The 17,350-nt window shown below is 31.9% G+C and overlaps 1 protein-coding gene across 1 annotated transcript in view; it reads right to left on the bottom strand.

Annotated features, from left to right (window-relative positions):
* LOC140442220 (dynein axonemal heavy chain 10-like) overlaps positions 1–17,350 on the bottom strand; it is a 657,946-nt gene that overhangs the window by 579,886 nt on the left and 60,710 nt on the right. Inside the window, 3 exon segments of the mRNA XM_072533298.1 lie at positions 2,103–2,301; positions 10,461–10,651; positions 15,423–15,662. Coding sequence (XP_072389399.1) covers positions 2,103–2,301; positions 10,461–10,651; positions 15,423–15,662 — 630 coding nt within the window.

Raw genomic sequence — 17,350 nt, 5'->3', positions numbered from 1 at the left:
TAAGATCTAAAAACAGTTATTAATGTTATAATAGGCTCAAAAATGATTTATAATAATTGAAACGATTTGAAAAGGCAATAATAAATTTTATAAACCACACGCTGGAGGTACAATCCAAAGTTATGGCTATAAAGAAAATTAGGAAAAAGGGCCTGTGAACAGGGTTGAAAGATGCTGATATATATATATATATATATATATATATATATATATATATATATATATATATATATATATATATATAAATTAAGGATCACTCAGAAGAGTGGTGGGTTTTTTTTCGGTCAAAAGGTGGAGAAAAAAGACAAAGTTGATGGCTACTTCATCTATTTATTGATGACGTTTCGCTTTCTTAATCAGAAAGCATCATCAGTTCATCTAAAAAGAACAATATGAAAAAACCACACAAGCATGGAAAAGTTGTTACATGTGTTACCTTAAAAAGATATGTAGCAGTCAGTGATAACAAAGTTGTAAAGACACGTAAGTAAATGGACATTATACGATTATGATGTATAAACAATAAATTGAACTAGATAAGTTAACAATTTGTTCAAACTAAGCACAGCAAAAAGAACATGTGGTTTTGTTTTTTTATATAAATGTATAAGTTAAAAAAAAAACATTAAAAAAGAGAATGAAGAACTAAGAAAATCAAAGAAGCACTTCCAACAATATAGCAATAGTTATGATTTAATTTTTACGGTATATATATATATATATATATATATATATAAATAAATATATATATATATATATATATATATATATATATATATATATGTATATGTATAAATATATATATATATATATATATATATATATATATATATATATATATATACCGTAGTAACTTAAAGACCTATTGAGCATGAAGTGACAAATGACAACGGCTACAGACACATTTACGATGGAGAAAACATGGCAGTGAGAACACAGTTACAACGAATAATATATATATATATATATACAAAGTTATATATAAACTTGCAGGAGGATGCAAGAAGAATAAAGAATAAGAAAATCTGAGGAACATTAACATCTGACATATAAAAGCTACGTGGCAAAAACATCATAAATCTATGTAGGTACATAAAATAAATAATGAAAGACTTCGATCTCAAAAATGCAAAGGAACAACAAAAAAAAGTGATAGAGCTAATGAGAAAATTATATCTAAAAAGATAAAAATAAAATTAGTAAGAACGTATGTGATGAATAGTGAATCAAAGTAGCTGAAGATAATTATACAACAGAAATTAAATGTTACTAAAACTCTTAATCAACACTACAAATAAGAAAATGGACATTATGTGAAAAAAATACAATGAAAAGTAGTATAGACGAAAGGGATTTCAGTATTTCAATTTATATGAAAAACCAATTAATGGAAAACTAATACGTTATACAAAGAAAATTATAAGCACGTGGGGAAATCATCATTTTTGCGAACTACTGAGTGGAAGGGAATTTTTAGAACTACTAAAAATGTTAACGATATTCTTGTTATACATGATGATATATTAGTAGAAACCTATAGTGAAAAAGAAGTTAAAAAGATAATTAAACGCTTAAAAAATACCAAAAAAACGGAAAAAAAACGAAATAGTAGTATAAACAGTGAATTAAAAGAGCTGTATAATGAGTCTGATATTGGCAACTTTAACAAAGACAAGTAAATTTGATAGATGGGCAAGGTAGGCAATAAAGTGAAAGATGCTTTTAAAGAAAAGTCAAACAGCTAGAAAGAAGTAAAGGGAGCCTAGATGGGCTCATAGTGTTCAAGAAGATATAAAGAAGGATGAGAGGTGAGAATAGTGCATCTTAATATATATAGTACATCGATAAATATCTCCGATGATTTTCTTTAAAATACTTATAGAAAAAGATTGGAACACACTCCCGTTTAAAACGATCACAAAAAGTGGCTTAATAACTTGCTCTAATTATCAATTCTTGAAAAAATTTAAATTACGTCTCAACTGTGACTAGACAAATGATACAAAACCTGATTGAAGGAGTAAATAAGTTAATTAGTATACTAAGAACTTAATAGTATTTGTGATACGTTAAAAAAAATTATATTTACTAAAGGAGATTACCGTAGCCACTTCATTCAGGTCTCTACAAACACGAGCCATGTAATTAGATGCACCGAAAAGTTTCTTCTTATCAAATTCCCAACGTTGACCTTTTCCGGAATCTTCAATTTTTTGCCTCGTTTTTAAATAGGCAGTTTGCCACATTTCTAACATTTCCCTGGCATCATTGGTTAATTTTCTTACCATATCAATGGGATGTCTGGATAAAATATATTTGTTTATTATTATTTAAATAAAAAGATGTCGTAAAATCATACAATTCATATAATATATATATATATATATATATATATATATATATATATATATATAATGTTCGGAAAGATTTCCGCGGTTAGTACAATTAAACTTAGAGCTAAGATTAATATTATTATAAAAATTAATATTAAACTCACCAGTCTTCCGGGTTGAACCGCGTCGATAAAAATTTTGCCGAGCTTTCGACATCCTCTCTGATGTCTTTTTCAGGGCTTTCGAGGTCTCAGTCTCCCGAGCCCCCAGACACTACTACACTCACTAGTCACTTCTAGTTCACTACTACAGTACTACAGTAGTAGTGAACTAGTGAGTACAGTACTACAGTAGTAGTGAACTAGTGTACACTAGAGTGTAGTAGTGTCTGGGGGCTCGGGAGACTGAGACCTCGGAAGCCCTGAAGAAGACATCAGAGAGGATGTCGAAAGCTCGGCAAAATGGATATCGACGCGGTTCAACCCGGAAGACTGGTGAGTTTAATATTAATTTTTATAATAATAATAATCTTAGCTCTAAGTTTAATATATATATATATATATATATATATACATATATATACATATATATATATATATATATATATATATATATATATATATATATATATGTATATATATATATATGTATATACAGGGTGGTCCTTAAGTAACTGCACAAAAAGAAACCGTAGATTTTACACTTCAAAATAATACGATTAAATCGAGAATAATTTGATTTAAACCAAATTGCTTTAATAAAATGTTGATATTAAGAAAGATACAGGGTGTTAGAAAGATACAAGTGGAAATTTAAAATCTTATTTTTCGCTTTAACTTTCATGTTTGGAACATTTATGTACAAAAATTTACACCTGGATACTATTGAATATAAGGAATTATAATTTGATGCATACTTTGACGTAGCTGATACAGGTCACCACATATGCCTTATATGTGGCATAAATTTGCATTTAACTTTATTGCTCTTTAAGTTACCGGTATTTGTGATAAAAAATATTAAAGATACATTATTTTAACAAAAAAAATGTATTCATGTTAATAACTTCAAAACACAACAGTTTTCGAGATAATCGCATTTTACAAATCAACTGCATAATTCTGGTTTAACGCAATTACTCCAGGCAACGAAAGAAAAATAGACAAAATGAAATGAAATACCTTTATTAAAGTTAATAGTTAACGAAATATTGAATAAAATAAATATATCAGCAGGATAATTTTGCAATAGGATTTGACAAAATAGCAGAATAATTGGATTTTACATCAAACATTTTACGTTTTATATTAAATTAAAGTCATAATCAAAACATTTTATTCACAAACCAAATTAAGAAATAGTTAAACTAAATAACAATAAACTGTTTGACAAGGAACACTTAGTTCGATATATCCACCATTTTCTTTAATTCATTTGTCAATACATTCCATAAAAGATCGTCTCATATTAAATAGCATCATTGGTTCTAAAGAAACTGCTGCAGTATTTATTATAAGTATTATAACTATAATAATAAGTACTCTTTTGGGATTTTTTATAAATTAAATAATTATATTAATGCTCACATGACCAAGGAATATGACTAACACGAATAATCCAACGTTAAGGAAAGTTGGTATTTAAGTATGTTCTCACTGCCATCTCTCTATAATGTGGTGGTGTACCATCTTGCATAAACCACATATTTCTCCTTAAGTTTGGAAGGATGAAATGCTTACGCATCGTCGACGTGAACCATTATTTCATCTTCCTGATCAGGCGTAATGATTTTCGGTCGGCCTAAGTTGTCACATTTAGGACGAAATGAACCACTTTCGCCTAAATTCCGAAAGAGATGTTTACAGGTTTGGTGATTAGGTTGTAGCCTGTTTGGGTATCTTTTTAAATATTCCTTCTCATATCCATATTAGAAAAAATTATTACGCTTCGGCATTTTCTGCTTTTCTTTAATAAACCAAATATCACAAAAATCACTGATTAATAGAAACAAAACTTATTTTTAGTTATCAAAAGCATTCGTGATATCAGCCTAGTATGTTAAAATTTCCTTTAATGCATTGGGGTGACTACTGGCATCAAAACTGCCTTCAAAAAAAGGTGGTAGGTACAGTAGCTGGCACTGTAGACTAGCGCGAAGCTTCATACCATGTTTTCTATATTTTTAAGTAATATTTTTAACATTTAATAAAGTAATTTTATTATTTATATTTTAAACAAATTATATTATATTAACATATTTCAATAAATTATGTTTGCTAGTGCTAGCGCCACCTGCTAACGTGTCAACAAAATACAGATCCGTCAAAGTGAGAGTAAATATTAAGTTATTAATAAAATATAAATTTGATATTCAATCATTAATTTGATAGTAAATTTAATTATTATATAGATAAAGCATTATTTTGTTGATCATAGGAATTAAGATTTATTGCAATCCCATCTCTAGAGTATATTTATTATAAAGCTCTAAAACTAATTTTTTATTTTTTAGCCGTAAGTAAATAAAAATTGTACAAATTTTATGGACAAAGCTTATAACAATAAGACAAAAAAGAAGAAAAAAATCAGAATAAGAATCGTTTGTACTTTTAAATAAAAAAAACAATAAAATTCTTCCAAACTTAAACATAAATATTACCTAATTAAGAACCTACAAACAACGTAAAATGTACCTAACAAAAAATAAAAATTGGGAAAGCAGATTAATGAATTAAGGGCTCAAATATTCCACGTGCTTGTGCAAAACAGTAACTAAATCTGAATACAGATTTCTCCTCATGTTTTGGAGTAGGGCTGGTGTGATGCTTGCAGAGAAATAAAGTATTTTTGCCCTTAATTTGACTAGGTTTGTGGCCTTTTCAAACTGATGCCTATAAATGTTTTCTTTGAGAAAACCCCAAAAAAAGAAATCGTTAGGCGCTAAGTCACAGGATCTAGCGGGCCATTTCATTATACCACGTGTACTTATTAGTCGATCAGGAAACGTTTGATTAACCCTGGAACTGCACACTGGGGTCTAAAAAAACCAGGCGCATGAATCGTTCAATGTAACTTGCGTATGTTTGCGTCTTTTGGCGATCCCTTGCACGTAAATTCAGTTTAGAGCCGACTACGTTGAGAGATAGTCGCTGCGCCGCGTAAGTTTGTTGTATAGTTTGCTGTGACGCTTTTAGTGGAGCTGTGGGTACTTCGGACCCCAGTGTGCAGTTAAAGTGTGTTAAAATTTTGAGGTGGTTTTTGTTATTTGCTAGTATGACAGATTCTAAGAGAAAATATTAGCGTCCACTGACAACAGAAGAATTAGAATGAGAGGATGAAAACCTGTGGGCGAATGAAGATGAACCGGAGACCATCGAAGATGATTTTGGAGACTCATCAGATGAAGACGATGATTATGTACCTCAACATTAGTCTAACACTGATAACGAACAACAAAGTGACGACAATAAAGAAGGAGAACAAACAGAACCCAATACCTTGCAAAGAAATATCGCCAGTATACTGGGAAAAAATGATCATCGTTGGACCACACAGGCACCAGCACGACAAGGACGCCCAAGAAGGGATAACATCGTTTTACATTTGCCTGGTCTAAAAAATGAAGCAAGAAATGTTAGTAGCCCTGTTGAAGCTTGGAATTTACTATTTTCTCAAGAGATTGTAGTCATTATTGTGCTGCATACAAATCAAGAAATTCTTAGGGAGTGGCTTGCCGCAGAGTTAGTTAAAAAATAACCAACAACACAGAAGTCAAAGCATTTATTGGTTTGCTGTATCTCGCTGGTGCATTACGAGTCTCAAATTGTAATTTAGATGAGCGTTGGTAAATAAAATATGGCAATGGGCTATTTCGGGCAACCATGCCCTAACAAAGATTTCAGTTTTTAGCTCTTTGCTTGAGGTTTGACGACAAAACAGACAGTAATGCTAGAAAATTGGTTGACAAGTTTACCCATATTCGCCAAACATGGGACATTTTTAATGATAATTGCAAGCTATACTACACGCCCTATGAGAACTGTACAATTGATGAGTAACTCGTGAGTTTTCGTGGAAAATGTCCATTCCGAATTTACATGGCAAGCAAACCTGATCAACATGGAATGAAAGTAATGATGATAAATGATTCGAAGACATTTTATATGCTAAATGCCATTCCATACGTTGGAAAAGTTGATGTTGAGAATAATGAGTCAGTTCCTACATATTATGTCAGAACACTTTCCGAACCAATACATGGTACTCACCGTAATATAACAATGGATAACTAATTTACATCAATACCTCTAAGTGAACAAATGTTGGAACATTATCAGCTAACAATCCTCGGAACGTTGCGAAAAAATAAACGGGAAATACCTCCGTATACATAAAAACAAGAGGTAGGCGCATATTTGCTTTCGACAGAAAAAAAAACGCTAGTTTGGTACACTCCAAAGGAAAATAAAGTGGTACTACTTTTATCAACTTTGCATCCTGATTCATCACTTAACACCTTGACCGGAAAACCAAACCTTGTACATTCCTACAATGAAACAAAGGATGGCACAGACACCTTTGATCAGGTGTGTCACTCTTACACGACTTCACGTAAAACTAGACGCTGGCCTCTCAGAATGTTTGTCAATATGTTGGATACTAGCGGAATAAATGCTATGGTTATATTTTCACTTGCAAATCCTTAATGGAAAGATGACCGAAGACACGATAGAAAAACATTTTTAAAAGAACTTTCAACTGTATTAATTAAATTGCACTTAAGGGAAAGACTACAAGTTACCAATTTGCCAACAACCCTACGTGTAAAAATTAGCGAAATATTAGGAGTTAATGTACATCAAAGAGATAATTTTGATGTTAGTTTGCCTAAAAAGGTTAGATGCTGCTTTTGTCCTCGTGGAAAGGATCAAAAAACGAGTTCTGCTTGTTCGTTGTGCCACAAACCGTACTGTTTAGAACATCGAGCTTAATTATGTTATGTGTGGCAGAACAGTAAGAAATAATTATCCTGTAACAACATTTATGTTTTATTTTAATTTAAAAAATAAAAAAATAAAAAACCATTTTATTAATTATTTGGTTATTCTTTAAGAACTTCGTTTGAAATTTTTAATGTCAATGAAAACAATTCGTACCTACTGTGAGATGAATATAGAGGTGGAAACGTGTAACATGTCACAGCGATTTCCATTGTGTTGTATGGTCAATAAAACAATGTCGTGATATGTATAAAATAAATAAGATGTTTAAAAATAAAATTTGATTATAGTTTAAAAGGAATTTATTAACAAATAATGACTAGGAACGAAATAATAAACAGTAGTACATCGATGTGAAGACCGTTATGTCGTGAAGCTGCTCGTGACGCCGTCTCGTAGCGCTTCTTTCGTGACGTTGGCCTCAAGATTTTACAATAGAGAAAAAGTAACACAACGCTAGTATACAAGCTTATAGAAGTGATATAGAAAGAAAATTGTAAACATGATGACGGCCAACTTCTGAATATGGACACGGTACCTAAAGAAGAAGATAGAAGCTTCTCTCCAATAAGACATTTAGCAGCCATAACAAAGCATTTTGTGATGTTACATTATTATCTTTGAGTTGTTTTAATAAGAAAAAAGTGATAATTATGCTTATTCACAGGTATTCAGTGCTTTACCGCACAAACATCACCACAAATAAGAATTATTATGCAGCTGACTTATAAAATGCGATTATCTCGAAAACGGTGGAACTTTAAAGTTATAATATATCTTTTCTTTGTAAAAATAATGTGTCTTTAATATTTTTTAACATAAATAGAGCTAACTTAAAGAGCAAAAAAGTTAAGCGCAAGTTTATGCCACATATGTAGCGCCCTTTATCAGCTTGATCAAAGCATGTATAAAATTATAATTTCTCCTACTGAAAAGAATCCAATTGTAAATTTTTATTCATAAATATTTACAAACGTGAAAGTTATAGCGAAAAATAATATTTTAAATTTGCACTTTAACACTCTGTATCTTTCTTAATATCAACATTTTATTAAAACAAGTTGACTTAAATCGTACTATTTTAAAGTGCAGTATCTATATTACTATTATTAGAAAAATTAATATTAAACTTACTTTCATACTTATGCACTTTGAATATATGGTATACCTAACATTCATGTACCTAATATACCACATTGTCCATACTTAACTAAAACCCTACAAAACCTCGTAGAAAATACCTCACACTTGTCAAAATTATTTTCCTTATATCACTCTTCATAAACAATATCCTATCTCACCCTCAGATATCCTAGTAAGTTTTGACATCATTATATTTTTAACAAACATTCTTATAGACGAAATCCTGAATATTCTGTAAACCAAACACAATATCCAGCATGGATATGTATGATGTCAAAGGTGCCTCAATGAGCTCACCACTATCTCCATTAATTACTAATATCTTCATAAAAGATTTTGTAACCCAAACACTATATTCATAAATGCTCAAACCCACATGTTTGCTACGATAAATTAATGTTTCATTCGTAATTTTGTCCCACAGAAAGGATGGTTGGTAACTATTTGTACGGGATACATCTTAGTGTCTAGTTAACGATGAACATGAAGACTAATTTGTGCTCATGATTTCTAGGGGTTGTCATACAAAATACCAATCCAGTACACTGTTTATCAAAAACCCACATATACCAACTGGGTTGACTCACAACTAGTTTGTCCTGAGATATAATTTTAAAATCTATTACTTTATTAATTTGAAATCATATACGACGAGAGTTAAATAGAATGTTTATTTTTTTACCATAGCATTGTGTAAATGCTCACGTTTGGTTTGGTAAGGATTCACAAATAATAGCAAGATTATTCTATTAGCTAACGGTAAATTTTATAGCCATATTATAGCCAAATAACAATGACAATTGTCGACCTTCAACAGAAATGTACATAGTAGAACTAATATTTTAATCTCTTGAAGATATTTTAGGGAAAACAAATCTACCAAAGGAACGTCAAAAATTACAGATATAAAAACTAACTAATTAAATTATAAGGAGACGGAACATCAACCGCTACTGGGATGCCAACTCTTATTATCCAACTTCAAAAATTAATTCAGTCAATTAGTAAGACGAGGCAATATTATTATATTTTTCTGTTTTTAAAAGCTCCTTAGCAATCTGATGTCAACGAACTATATCATGTAGGGATTATTATGAAATCCACAAGGAAAATAATTCCTGCAGCTGGCTGTATACCACGTATCACAACAAGAGGTTAATCTTTGTATATGGGTATATTTTATAAAAACCCTAAAAGGGCTACATTAAAAACACGAACGTTTTCGGAACAACAGTTCCATCATCAGGTTAAAATACAGGTTACCATGCCTGAGCCACCAAAATATTTGGGTAAATACCCTTTAAAATATATTGTGTTACCGAAGATAGTACATAATGTTGATAATATTATTTGATGTTTAATATTTTAATTAAATTTTACTTCAGGTAACATACACCCATGCTTTAAGTGAGTTCCAGTGTCCAGAGAGTAAACCTCTTCAAACGGACTTCAGCTGGTAACTGGATTATTATGAATACAGGGTGGCAACTAGTGCCTCCAAAATACTACCCATTTTGAGTGATTCGCACAAAGTGGTTCCATCTTCTTTGATAGCGAGGTACTAAAACGATTTAACAAAATCATTTTCTGTTCCTCTGGGCTATCAAATTGTGCAAACGATTGGAACTTTCACCAAAAGCATACTACTTCTCTGATGAAATAAAAGCGACAAATTATGGCGTTGTTGCACAAATTAGTCAAACCTTTTGCATTTGAATAGGAATCAATAGAACCATATTACTGTCACTTCAAACCGGACAATTAATAAAGATATTATTGATAACGACGAAGTCAATGTTGTGGTAAGTAGAGGAATATATAAATGTTCCTGTTGGCATATTTTCATATTATTTTTATTTGTATATATATATATATATATATATATATATATATATATAGATATAAAATATATATATATATATATATATAATTTTAATTTTAATATAATGTATGTAGTGTGTATATAATAATATATAATATTTACCTGAATAACATTTCATTGTTTAACGAATTTCTGACCTTTTCTAATAGACACCACACTATTCTCTCCATAAACGGAACCATAACTTCATCAGTATTATAGTATCCTGATAGTACCCAAATAAGTTGAAGACCTTCCATTAATTGAGGTATCGATTCCGTAACTTTTTGAAAGTCGTTACTATGAGTTAGCAGCTAAATGGTAAGAGAAACGGATTAACACAATAACCACAATTTCAGTCATTTAATTAAAACGAAAAAAAATCAAACAGCTGGTTTCTAATATAAAACCCATCTTTTTATCTAATTATCAAAAAACTTTAGGTATTGCCCATCCTCTCTTAATTTTTTTGCTGTCTGGAGAAAAAGATTATTTAACATTTCGTGATCTTTAAAATTTAATTATTCTGTTATTTTATGTGAGAATATTTTTGACGCCTTTTCTGTTTAATTTTCATTTATTGAGTTGAGATGTTTCTATTATTAACAAATTCGTTGACACCTGTATTATTGAAAGGGAGCTCGTGACGTTACTGATGTATATACATGGCATAAGACCATAATTATTTATTACATCACAAAGCATTTGCATATTTTTGGGTGTTGAAATTAATTGAAATGTATCAAAAAGTGTACGACTACTAGAAAAGAAAAACTAGAAACAGTAGTGTCAAATTAAGGCTGTTTACACAAATCGCTCATCCAGTCAGATTTGCACAAACGTCTTCTGTAAATAAGTCTCAATATTTCACTATAAAGATATTTTACGCTCGATAACAGACATTGCAGGCCCCGAATACAACCAAGAGGTCATGTAAATTTCTGATATAACTGATCCGTTTCATCTATAAAATGTCTTTAAAAAGTTTTTGGTACGCACTAAAACAATGCTCTCTCTTTGCATTATAAGAATTTACTGTGTGACGTATGACAAATTTCAAATTAATCGTAACACTGTCATTTAGTTAATAAATGAAGATGAATTTTTTTCCTATGATAAGATGAGATTAAATGCTGATAAGGCATTTTATGTAGTTTTGTCACTAAAATATAATTTTTTATTGAATGACTTATCTTGTCAACCGGCCAATATGTATACTAAAGATAATCTCAATCATTCAAATCGTAAAAGCATCATAAATCTTCCAAAACTTGCAATACCTCACTTTGATGGAAATTATATGGATTGGTCTACCTTTTATGATCTGTTTAACAGTACCTATAATCCATATTGTTTTATTATGATATATCTAATGTGAAAAAATTTTAGTATCATTTTACTTCTTTGGGCAAACAACCTCTAGCTTTAATCAAAGGTATTTCTCTTACTGAGTACAATTATCTTGTAGAATATGAAAAATTGGAAAATGGATATTAAAATAAACATATCTTAGCTAGTCGTTATTACAATGAAATTTTTAATGCTTCCTCAATTTTAAAGGCAAATTCCTATGAACTAAGAAAACTATTAAATGTCTTTTCGGAAAATGTTGCTGCTCTCAGCATAATGAAGTTGCTTTATATCATTGGGATTTTTTGCTATTTAACATGCTTCTTAATAAATTAGATGCAAACAACAGAACCGATTTTAAATTGAAACATAGCCTTAGCCAGGAATTGCCATTATAGGCAAATAAATCTTTTATAGATAGGCAATTCATCGCACTGAGGTCTGTTCAGTATACTGCCTTGTTATCTCTCTTATATAATCCAAAGTGGCTTATAAAACAGGTTAACAATAAAAAAAACCCATATCTAGCTTTCTGGTGGAAACCAGTCCAAATTCAGTTGAGCAATCTAAGTACATCTTATGTTCTTTGTCTCATACTTTATATCAGTGTAAAATATTTCTTTCTAAATTACCTCAAGAGAGATTTGTTAAGCCACATAAAATTTTCGCTAATTGTTTAGTTTCGCCACACTTTATGAAGAATTGTGGATTATCTCATATGTCGTGTTTGCAGATTTCCACATCACTACATTGCACTTTGATAAAAAATCAAACCATACAGCTCCTCAACAGAAACTAAACTTTCAGGTTACCTATAAAAATCCCTCTGTTAAGCCATTACTTGGCTGCAACCCGACTACTAGTTCTTCTATTACCAATACCCTTGTAAATACTTACATCAGCTCTGCTTGTATTACAAGCAACTTATCACTTCATTTTATTGTCAACCTGTAAAGCTGAAATAAAGGATATATATTCGAGGTAACTTTGCCATAATACGTATTCTTTTTGATACGGTTCTATGGCAAATTTTGTCTCTAAATCTTGTGTTCAACGTCTTTTACTTTCAAAAAGGAATTTTTCGATCCTTGTTGAAGGTCTCAATGGAATATCAATGGCAGCAAACAGTGGTATAGTGCAATGCACAATGAAACCGTGTGGACAGGTCGATTTAACATTTTCATTTGAAGCCATAGTTCTTCCTAAAGTACGTTCAAATAAGCCAAAATTCCGCATTAATCTGAATTGATACATCTGCAAACCTTAAAATTGGCATATTATAAGTTTCACATACCTGGTCCTATGGACATATTAATTAGTGCAGAGCTCACTCCCTTTATTTTAAAATCGGGTAGAATTTTTGGAAGTCCAAATCAACCAGCGGCTTCTGGAGAAAAGAATTTTTCTCATGTAACTAAAGCATTAAGAACACAAGTTTATATAGCCGATGAATAACTGGAAGCATATAATATAAACTTGGCTTTGACTCTTTAATCTGATTTAATCGCAGTTATGAAAAAGGGAGGTTTTGAACTTGACCAATGGGCTAGTAATCATTCTGATCTAATTACCCATATTTCTGCGTCCGGCTGTCAACACTCATATTATCGTTTTAATAAGGATGAACCTTCATTCATCAAATTTTTGAGGTTAAAATGGAATCCTTTTGATTAAGTCCTCCTTAAGTCGCTTTTGATTGCTCTTGAAGACGACACACATTTTGTCTGAAATTAGCAGAGTTTTGATCGTCTCGGATCCTTTGCTCCAAAGATTTTGTGAGCTTGATGTCCCCTGGAATGAAATCTTATCCGACGAGATTACTTAAATTTGGACAAAATTTAAAACTGAGTTAGCAAATCTAGCTGATATTAAAATTGCTCGTTATTTGGGCTCAAAAGATATATCTCGCATCGAGTTACATGATTTTTGTGACACCTCTCAAGTAGGTTATGCTAGTGTTGTTTACTTTCGGATTGAAGAGGCCACTGGCAATATTTTTGGTTAGCACTAAGTGCAAGGTTGCTTCATTAAACACTCCGTCTATTGCTCGTTTGGAGCTTAAGGCAGCAGTTCTTCTGGCTAACTTAATTAATTGTATTCAAAGGAGTTATGAGGACATAATAATATTTGAAGCCGTGTATGCATAGTCAGATTCCATGATAACATTGGCATAGTTGTCTTTATTACCAAGTTGATGGAAGACTTTTATAGATTGGTGAGTTAATTAAGTGAGATATACAAGAAATTGTCCCTATTCTTAATTGGCATCATGTGGCATCTTTACAGAACCCTGCCGATTATGCAAGTTATGGTCAAAGCCCGCTTCAACTTCTACATACTTCTATATGGTGGTCAGGCCCTTCATTTCATTCCATGCCTAGAATCACCTAGCCTTGTAAGAGTACAACTTAATTTTAGTCGGATTTATTAATGAAGATCCAGAAAGAGGAAGAACAAATTGTTCTTGCTATTACAGTCACCAGTGATAATTTTCTATCGAATTTACTCCATCGATAGTCTTCTTTATCTAAAATTCAAAGAATTTTAGATTATGCTTTGAGGTTTTTAAGAAATTCCAGGTTTAAACAAAGACAACGAAAACGGAATCCATACTCCGCAGTAAATAAAGTCTTCATAAAAATTACATTGTTTCTTGAAACTGTCCAACTAGTTTTTTTAATTTTACCACCTTGTAACAAAGAATACTAAGTTTAGGGCAATATTGATACATATTGCCGTTCTTATAACTCCATTGTCTATTTAATGTTGATAAAACAATAGTAGTGGTGGAAATTTAAACATTTCTATTTCACTAGGAGAATATACCTCTGTATTTCTCCCATTTTGCACTGTGTGGGAGAAATTAACATGAGGACTTTCCAACTGAAGCAGATTAATATATGCACAGATATTCAAACAGCCACGGAGGTTCTTCTATGCCCAAAGATGGACTCTAAGCTACTGTGGGAATACTAAGAGAAACTCAAGAGAATGACGGAACTTAATATTATCACACTGGTAAGAACTGGTGATCTTTCCAGAAGACCAATAACTACAGAATACTTAGATTTAGAGCCGGCTGCGGAAGTGCAAAAAAGCATTGTGCGCGGCCCGAAAAACCCCAGGATCTAAGGGCAATATAACTACAACTGGAAAATATACCCTGTCAAGTACATCGCAAAATATTATATTGGATAGGCACGCGTTTATATTGCTAAAGTACTGCGGAAACATGCAAGAATATGTTTAGACCCATATATTTAGTAGGTTTCCTTAGTGGACACACACTAGTTAAGGTACATCTGCATATAATTGGACCAATTCATGGATACTTAAACTGCAGACCCTGTAGAAGAGAGCTTAAAACAGTCAAAAATATATTACATTACTGCGAGACATTTGATTGTAGCCAGTAAACGATTTTCTGAGACTTTCTAGTGACTCCAAATATATGTGGTACTTATCCTATAGACCTATACAAGCTAGTATAGGGTTTCAGAAATCTAGAATGGATCTCATGATTAAATAGAAGATGAATAAAGAAATAACAAACGTTGGCTGTAGCGGTTAATTATAATAGAAAGGATTTATATAGAAATCAAATATTTGTGTTTTCTTACATAAAATTTTAGCATTTTCTTTTACGTAATATAATTCCCAAAACATACTTGGGAATATAACTCAAACACTTAACATACTAGCATAACATTGTAAAAAGCAACTTTAATACTTTACCTTAAGAAATCTAAAAATGGTTGACAAGAATTTAAAATTATCTTTAGCCGTACTATAATGTCGCTTTAGGTTTATTTGATACTGGAGGAAACTATCGATTGCTGGAGACTTCGCTCTTTCAAGAATATTACAAATTCTCACTAAAAGAGGTTTTTTTAACTGCTCCACTATAGAACTTAGCGCTGCTTCGCGATCATGCCAATATTCATATTCTGGTAAGGGTCCTTTTCCCACAGGAGTCTGAAAAATATTTATATTCAGTTTATCTCACAACTAAAATATGTGTATAAACAAATTACTAAGAAAATGTAAAAGCAAAGTCAGTCATCCTTACTTGTAAGAATAATATATATATATATATATATATATATATATATATATATAATCACTGATTCGGGCGACGTGTCCGGTTCCAGTTCCATTTCAGTGTGGCAATTCGGGAAATTACATCGTTAACTCCTTTTTCTTCGTCTTAACTCTTCATTTCTAACTCGGTCATAAAGCGATATACTCAGCATTGACCTTTCAATTGTCAAAGCATTGTCAGTGTCAAAGTTTCGGGACCATCACAGGCAACACATATTGGTCAAACGTCTTACATTTTAAGTTGGTATATCACTTCTAAACATGTCTTTGAGTTTTTCATAGGCTGCCCATGCTAGATTTATTCTTCTTCGCAGTTCGCATGTTTGGTTGTCTTTTGTGATCTTTATTTCATGTTCAAGGTATATGTATTTTTCCACCAGCACTACTTCGTTGTCTTCAATATTGATATTTCCGCTAGGTACTAGGTTTGTCATGAATTTTGTTTTGGAGATGTTTATTTTAAGACCGACACTGGCACACACTAACTGAAGTTCATGTAGCATTGTACATATCTCCTTGAGGTTGTTTGAGAACAAAACTATGTCGTCTGCGAATTTCAAATTTATTAATCTTTTACCGTCAATGTTTAGGCCTTTTTCTTCCCAATTCAGTTTTTTACAAGCATATTCCAGTACTGCAGTAAACAGTTTAGGCGATAAGGTATCATCCTGTCGGACTCCTGTGTCGATTGGGATATGATCCGTGTTTTTATGTAGTGTCACCGAAATAGTTGCGTTCTTGTATGTCATCATCTCATTCTCATCATCAGCCCATAGTCGTCCAGTGTTGAACATAGGCCTCCTTGAAAAACTTCCATTCAGATCTATCTTGCGCTGCCGCATTCCAGTTGGTACAAATCCTCTTTATGTCGTCAGTCCATCTTGTGGGTGGTCTTCCCGGGTTTCGTCTATCCGCTCTCGGTCTCCACTCCAAGATTTTTTTGGTCCACCTATTATCCTTCATTCTAGCGACGTGTCCTGCACACCTCCATTTAATTTTGGCTATGTGTTTTATAATGTCTTCTACACCACTTTTTCTACGGATTTCTTCGTTTCTTACCCTATCTCGCAACGTTATGCCTAACAATGATCTTTCCGATCTACGTTGCGTCACTTGTAGTTTTCGTGTAGATGTCCTTGTTAGAAGTGTCTCTGCTCCATATGTAAGGACAGGCAGGACACACTGATTAAGGGCTCTTCTTTTTAAGCTGATAGGTATATCACCTTTAAAAATATCACGCAGTCTTCCATATACTGTCCATCCCAGTGTTATTCTTCTTAGCAACTCAGCAGTTTGATTATCTCTGCTAATTTTTACCGTATGTCCAAGGTATATGTAGCTGTCAACAATTTCAATTTCGACGTCTTCTACCCTCAAAGGATGGCTCGGAAATAAATTGGTTATCATTTTTGTCTTTTGGTAGTTAATATTTAGACCTACTTTACGTGCAGCATTGCTCTCATTCGCTCTCAATCGAGTTCATTCAACATATCACTAGCAGCCTTTAGGTCATCTGAAATCAGAACAGAACAGTTCTTGTATGTATTGTAAATTAACCTTGC

Source organism: Diabrotica undecimpunctata, chromosome 5 (genome assembly GCF_040954645.1).
Source record: "Diabrotica undecimpunctata isolate CICGRU chromosome 5, icDiaUnde3, whole genome shotgun sequence".
Taxonomy (NCBI): domain Eukaryota; kingdom Metazoa; phylum Arthropoda; class Insecta; order Coleoptera; family Chrysomelidae; genus Diabrotica; species Diabrotica undecimpunctata.
Note: the sequence above shows the minus strand (reverse complement) of the source record. Positions and strands in the feature narration are given on the sequence as shown.